The sequence below is a fragment of the Nycticebus coucang genome, chromosome 23, assembly GCF_027406575.1.
Source record: "Nycticebus coucang isolate mNycCou1 chromosome 23, mNycCou1.pri, whole genome shotgun sequence".
Taxonomy (NCBI): domain Eukaryota; kingdom Metazoa; phylum Chordata; class Mammalia; order Primates; family Lorisidae; genus Nycticebus; species Nycticebus coucang.
The window spans coordinates 11,263,258-11,270,142 of NC_069802.1; the positions used below are offsets into that span (position 1 = coordinate 11,263,258).

Consider the following 6,885-nt stretch of genomic DNA (forward strand, 5'->3'; position numbering starts at 1 on the left):
CTGATAATTATAAATATGACACTGCAGTGAACTGCACAAACCCCCCTAGAGGTGAAGGTTCACTCTACATTCACAAAGGAAACAAAAGGAAATCCTCTATATTTTCCTTTCCCACATGTGCATGATTTTCACTGACGCCGATCCGGAAAAAAAAAAAAAAGAGTTACTATTTGCTGATGAAAAAAAATCTGCATATCCACACTCATCTGTTTACGCGAGTCCCGCGTTGCGCCCAGGCGGTCCGCGCCGTGTCTGGCGCGCTGAGTTTTCTGGAGCTCGCGGTTCATGGAGAATCTGTGAGCGCCCTCTGGAGGAATTTCATCTCTACTGCGTCCACACGCCCGGGAAAAGGGCAGGTAGAGGGGCTCTTGTTTGGGCTGAATTCTGTCTAGAAAGCATGTTTCCCACGATGTGTGTGCAAAAACTAGGTCCAATTTTTTGGCTGCTATTTTTATGCATGTGGTGTGTAATTCAGAGACAAAGCCAGTGCTGCTGTGATCAGAGTAAGAGCTGGGCAGGTTGCATCGAGCATCATGAATCCCAGAGAAGGCGCTACTCTCTCTGGCTGGGGAGACCTCCGGAGCTTGGGACCCAGCTCAGACAGCTTGGAAGAATTCAACCAGACACCTCAGGAGCACATATGACACACCTCCTGGCTGGAGGGCTCAATTCAACTTGGACTTCACCTAACAAACACAGACAGTGGGCAGCGCCTGTGGCTCAGTGAGTAGGGCGCTGGCCCCATATGCCGAGGGTGGCCGGTTCAAACCCAGCCCCGGCCAAACTGCAACAAAAAACTAGCCGGGCGGGGCGGCGCCTGTGGCTCAGTCGGTAAGGCGCCGGCCCCATATACCGAGGGTGGCGGGTTCAAACCCGGCCCCGGCCAAACTGCAACCAAAAAATAGCCGGGCGTTGTGGCGGGCGCCTGTAGTCCCAGCTACTCGGGAGGCTGAGGCAAGAGAATCGCTTAAGCCCAGGAGTTGGAGGTTGCTGTGAGCTGTGTGAGGCCACCGGCACTCTACCAAGGGCCATAAAGTGAGACTCTGTCTCTACAAAAAAAAAAATAATAATAATAATAATAATAATAAAAAAAATAGCCGGGCGTTGTGGCGGGCGCCTGTAGTCCCAGCTGCTCGGGAGGCTGAGGCAAGAGACTCGCGTAAGCCCAAGAATTAGAGGTTGCTGTGAGCCGTGTGATGCCACCGCACTCTACCCGAGGGCGGTACAGTGAGACTCTGTCTCTACAAAAAAAAAAAACACACACAGACAGTCTGGGCACAGTGGCTCACACCTCTAACCCTAGCACTCGGGAGACCCCGTCTCTACTAAAAATAGGGAAACTGAGGCAAAAGGATCAGTCGAGCCCAAGAGCTTGAGGTTACTGTGAGCTATGATGCCACTGCACTCAGGGCACCAGAGTGAGATTCTGTCTCAATTTAAAAAAAAACAACAGGGGCGGCCTGTGGCTCAAAGGAGTAGGGCGCGGGCCCCATATGCCGGAAGTGGCGGGTTCAAACCCAGCCCTGGCCAAAAATGCAAAAAAAGCAGGCTTTGGACCTGTGGCTCAAACGGCTAAGGAGTCAGCCACATACACCTGAGCTGGCAGGTTCAAATCCAGCCTGGGCCCGCCAAACAACAATGACGGCTGCAACCAAAAAATAGTGGGCATTGTGGCAGGTGCCTGTGGTTCCAGCTACTTGGGAGGCAGAGGCAGGAGAATCGGTTGAGCCCACGAGTTGGAGGTTGCTGTGAGCTGTGATGCCACAGCACTCTACCCAGGGCAACAGCTTGAGGCTCTGTCTCAAAAAAAAACAAAAAAAACGCGAACAATGTAAGCAGATTGTACATACCCTTATAATAATCTGAAATTTTAAAAAAGAAATTTAAAAAAATAAAAATAATAATTCAACCAGAAAAATGTTTCACAAACGCATGGTTCTGTGCTGGTGAGAACCATGTTTGCTGGGGAAGGTACATCTCGGCAACTCGCACAGAACAACCTCGCTGCCCTTTCCCTGAGGTTTTGAAAACCACAGCAGAAGGCGGATCAGTACCTTTAGGACCCCAAGCAACCCACCTGACCATGGGCAATCATGTAACTTCTTAAAATGAAGGCTGAGGAAATCCTGGAAATTTTGCCTCAGTAGTTGTGAGGTAAGGGGGGCCATAAATCTGTACAATCTTAATACCAATGCCCTTTCCATGCTTTGTTTTCTGCAAATGTGATTAAGGACAAATGGGTTACATCAAAGTGTGAAAATTCTCCCGCCCCACCTCTTTCTTTCGTTGCCGCTAGCGCTCGCGCAAACATGGTGAACGTTCCTAAAACCCGCCGGACTTTCTGTAAGAAGTGTGGCAAGCACCAGCCCCACAAAGTGACACAGTATAAAAAGGGCAAGGACTCTCTCTATGCCCAGGGAAAGCGGCGTTATGACAGGAAGCAGAGTGGCTATGGTGGGCAGACCAAGCCGATTTTCCGGAAAAAGGCTAAAACTACAAAGAAGATTGTGCTGAGGCTTGAGTGTGTGGAGCCCAACTGCAGATCTAAGAGAATGCTAGCTATTAAGAGATGCAAGCATTTTGAACTGGGAGGAGATAAGAAGAGAAAGGGTCAAGTGATACAGTTCTGATCATCTTTTGTTTTATCATGAAGACAATAAAATCTTGAGATTATGTTCAAAAAAAAAAAAAACAAAGTGTGAAAATTCACTTCAAATAGATGAATAGTTCATATATAAGAAGCTCTTATGTATGGAGTGACTGGAAGTATTCCTTATCTTAAAGTAATTCATGTCCTCATGGAAAAAAATATATATTTTTTTACTTACAGAAAATGTCTTTTCTTATAACACGCTGAAAATGTTTGAAGGGAGATCCCTACTGATTTGTCTTAATGCAATGTTGAATAAAATTTCATTAAATTGAATGGAAATGAGGTTGAATAGTGCAACTTAAAAAAAATTAGACATCTAGAGAACAGAGAGATAGCAGTTGCTTCAAATCATGTTGCATCCCGGATCCGATAATGCTCCCTCCTACAGGTGCCACGAAATGAGAAATCTACAGAGGCAGGAAAACTTGGACTCGATGCTGTTGAGGGTACAGATACCTGTCCACAAACACGAAATGGAAACTTGAGCATCAAAGTTCTATCTCAATTTCTGTAGTGAGCCTCCATTCCACCAGGGGGCAGAAAAGTGATCTGAGCCAGTTGGGGTTCCTTCTTGTTTCCCCAGGATGACATCTAATGTAGACCACATGGTGTCACAGCCTGGCAGGCTGGCATTTGATCTTGACTTCTTTTTTTTTTTTTTTTAATGAAGATCTTTGTTTAGAGACTAGGTTTTCTGATGGGTCAATAGTTGTGTTTTATATACGTAAAGATAGAACAAAGGCAGGTTCAACTTGTGACATTTCTTAGGTATTACTGAGTCCCTCCATGCAACAAGGTAGGACATTTAATTGTCAGCCAACTGTGGTCTCGCAAGTGGCAGCAGCCGTGTGCGGTGAAGAGAGTACTTAAAACCCGTTGTGCGGGGCGGCGCCCGTGGCTCAGTGAGTAGGGCGCCGGCCCCATATACCGAGGATGACGGGTTCAAACCCAGCCCCGGCCAAAATGCAACAAAAAGTAATCAGGCGTTGTGGTGGGCGCCTGTAGTACCAGCTACTCGGGAGGCTGAGCTGGAGGTTGCCGTGAGCTGTGACCCTACGGCACTCTACCGAGGGCGACATAATGAGACTCTGTCTCAAAAAAAAAAAAAAAAGAAAGAAAGAAAGAAAACCCCGCAGTGGTGTCTGTCTTTGCCTCTGCCGTCCCCACACCCTCCACCTCCCTTTCCCAGCCTGGCAGCCTGTCCCCAGTGTCATCTACTCAGCAGTCTCTCAAATCCCACCCCCCAGCCCCTTCAGGTGGAGCTCCTCCGCTGCCAGCCGTGCCTCTTCTGAGATACTCAGGCTGCCACAGGCCTAGCTGGGAGACAGCCAGACCTGGATCACAGTCGCTCTGCACGTGGACCCCCACCACCTAAACTAGCTGGGCTCTGCTTTCCTGTTGATCCCTGCCCCCAGCCCGCCTGGAGGGTGCCCACAGAAAAGAAAGCATACTCTATGAAATAATTTAAAGAGGTTTATTTTGAGCCAAATTTGAGGACCAGAGCACACTCAAGAAGCCTGGAGCACGCGGACTTAAGGCGGTGGGGTTACAGTTTGGTTTTACACATTTTAGAGGGACAGGAATTACAGGTGAGGTCATAAATCAATACATGGAAAAATCATACATTGGTTTGGCCCCAAAAGGTGGGACATGTGGAAGAGGGGGTGCTTACAGGTGATAAGGGGGTTTAAAGATTCTTTAGCTGACAGTTGGCTGGAAGAGTTAGGCTTTGCCTTCAAGACCAGGAATCAGTGGAAGGGAATGCTTAAGGTAAATGGCCTGTTAATTAGACCATTCTCGAGCTGTTTGTGATGTATATTGAGGACCTGGCGTGCGTCTTGCATAACCTTAGGCCTGTTAGTGAGTGACAAAGGATGTCTCTAAGAAGGAGGAAGGGCATTCTGAGGTATGTTGGATCTCCTTTCTCATGGCCAGCAGCTCAGTTTTAGGGATCCAGTTGGCCAAGAGGGGGTCCAGTCAGTACGTTGCTGAGGGGGGAGCCTTAAGATTTTATTTTAGTTCACAAAGGCTCAGCATAAGGGCAGACGCCTCACTGTGGGTCCTTCCCCCACACTCCTCTCCCCACCCAGGAGACTCACTCTTGTGAAGGAGGAGGACCAGGCAGAGAGTTCACTGTGCCCTGAGTTACCAGGTTTCTGCACTCTGGGACCCCTCTACAGTCCCTATACCACCCTGTCCTGAGACCGTGGATCCTTATGATGCCACAGAATCTAAAAGACGTAGGAATTAGTAGATAGGTAAAGAGAAACAGGAACTGTTGGTGGAGGGCACATTACTTCTCCAAAATTACGGTGAACTTTGGGTGAGCTCCTGATTCTCCCTGAGCCTCAGTTTCTCCATCTTTCTTTTTTTTTTTTTTTTTTGTAGAGACAGAGTCTCACTTTATGGCCCTTGGTAGAGTGCCGTGGTCTCACACAGCTCACAGCAACCTCCAACTCCTGGGCTTAAGCGATTCTCTTGCCTCAACCCCCCGAGTAGCTGGGACTACAGGTGCCCGCCACAAAGCCCGGCTATTTTTTGGTTGCAGTTAGGCCGGGGCCGGCGCCACCACACTCAGTATATGGGGCCGGCGCCTTACTGACTAAGCCATAGGCGCCGCCCATCTTTCTTTTTTTTTAATTAAGAAAGAGTCTTACTTTGTTGCCCTCGGTAGGGTGCTGTGGTGTCATAGCTTACAGCAGCCTCAAACTCTTGGGTTCAAGCAATCCTCTTGCCTCAGTCTCCCAAGTAACTGGGACTACAGTTGACCACCACAACATCTGGCTAGTTTTTTTTTTGTCTAGCAGGCCTGGGTAGGGTTCAAACCCACTAGCCCCAGAGCATGGGCTGGCACCCTAACCACTGAGCTACAGGCGCCCAACCAATTTCTCCATCTTTCGCAGGAGAAACTGATGTCTACCACCTAGGATTGTGTATAAAGTTAAGGTTAAACTCCAACAAGCTGACCACTGCCCATCCTCTGCTCAGCCTCCTTCCTAACACTCTGAGCGTGCAAAGCAGCTGCTCTCCCATATGGAAAAAAGTCAGGAAGGAAAGTACATGGATAGGGGCGGCACCTGTGGCTCAAAGGAGTGGGGCACTGGCCCCATATGCCAGAGGTGGTGGGTTCAAGCCCAGCCTCAGCCAATGCAAAAAAAAAAAAAAAGGAAAGTACCTGGATACATCCCGAAGGGACGCCATAGCTGGCAGAGCAATCCTGAGGAATAGAACAGTGGGAAAAGGGGAATGCTGGCACACAATTGGGAAAAGTCAGAAGAGGGTCCCAGAAGCCTGCTCAGCCATTGCATCTCACAAGGTTGTCCCAGCTGCAACCCTTGGGCCCCATGCTAATTTTGTGAAGACTTTTTGCTTATCTGTGGTGTGGGATATCATGAAAAGTATCTACAGATCTTTTTTTTTTTTTTCTTTTTCTTTTTTTGTACAGACAGAGTCTCGCTTTATGGCCCTCGGTAGAGTGCCATGGCATCACACAGCTCACAGCAACCTCCAACTCCTGGGCTTCAGCGATTCTCTTGCCTCAGCCTCCCGAGCAGCTGGGACTACAGGCGCCCGCCACAAGGCCTGGCTATTTTTTGGTTGCAGTTCAGCTGGGGCTGGGTTTGAACCCGCCACCCTCCATATATGGGGCCAGCGCCTTACTCACTGAGCCACAGGCGCCACCCCATACAGATCTTTTTAACTTTTTTAGCAAATCAGCTTTCATTTGTGTTTGTGTATTTAATGTTGGCATCAGGCTACTCTGCTTCTTCCAATATGCAGCCAAAAAAATAAAATTTAATTTAAAAGGTTGGACAGGGCGGCACCTGTGGCTCAGTCGGTAGGGCACCGGCCCCATATACCGAGGGTGGCGGGTTCAAACCCGGCCCTGCCAAACTGCAACCAAAAAATAGCCGGGTGTTGTGGTGGGCGCCTGTGGTCCCAGCTGCTCAGGAGGCTGAGGCAGGAGAATCAATCGCTTAAGCCCAGGAGTTGGAGGTTGCTGTGAGCTGTGTGATGCCATGGCACTCTACCCAGGGCCATAAAGTGAGACTCTGTCTCTACAAAATAAATAAATAAATAAAATTAAAAAATAAAAGGTTGGACAGTCTCAGAACAGGGACTCAGCAGGCCCACACAACAGGTCTCAAGTCTCGCTCCTGCCACCTGCTGGGCAAAGTCCAAAAAAAGGGCTTCTGTGACTTTCTCCTCTGGTGGAATTGACGGCCTTCATG

At 48.7% G+C, this 6,885-nt stretch overlaps 1 protein-coding gene across 1 annotated transcript; it reads left to right on the plus strand.

The window, feature by feature from the left end:
• The first annotated feature begins 2,273 nt into the window (after nucleotides 1-2,273).
• Nucleotides 2,274-2,696, plus strand: LOC128576087 (60S ribosomal protein L36a). The gene has a single exon (XM_053578098.1). The coding sequence runs from the start codon at nucleotides 2,310-2,312 to the stop codon at nucleotides 2,628-2,630; it is 321 nt and encodes a 106-aa protein (XP_053434073.1). The 5' UTR covers nucleotides 2,274-2,309; the 3' UTR covers nucleotides 2,631-2,696.
• Nucleotides 2,697-6,885: the final 4,189 nt, after the last annotated feature.

Excerpts from the sequence above, each read along its gene's own strand:
- LOC128576087 (XM_053578098.1), top strand. The coding sequence starts at position 2,310 with ATGGTGAACGTTCCTAAAACCCGCCGGACTTTCTGTAAGAAGTGTGGC.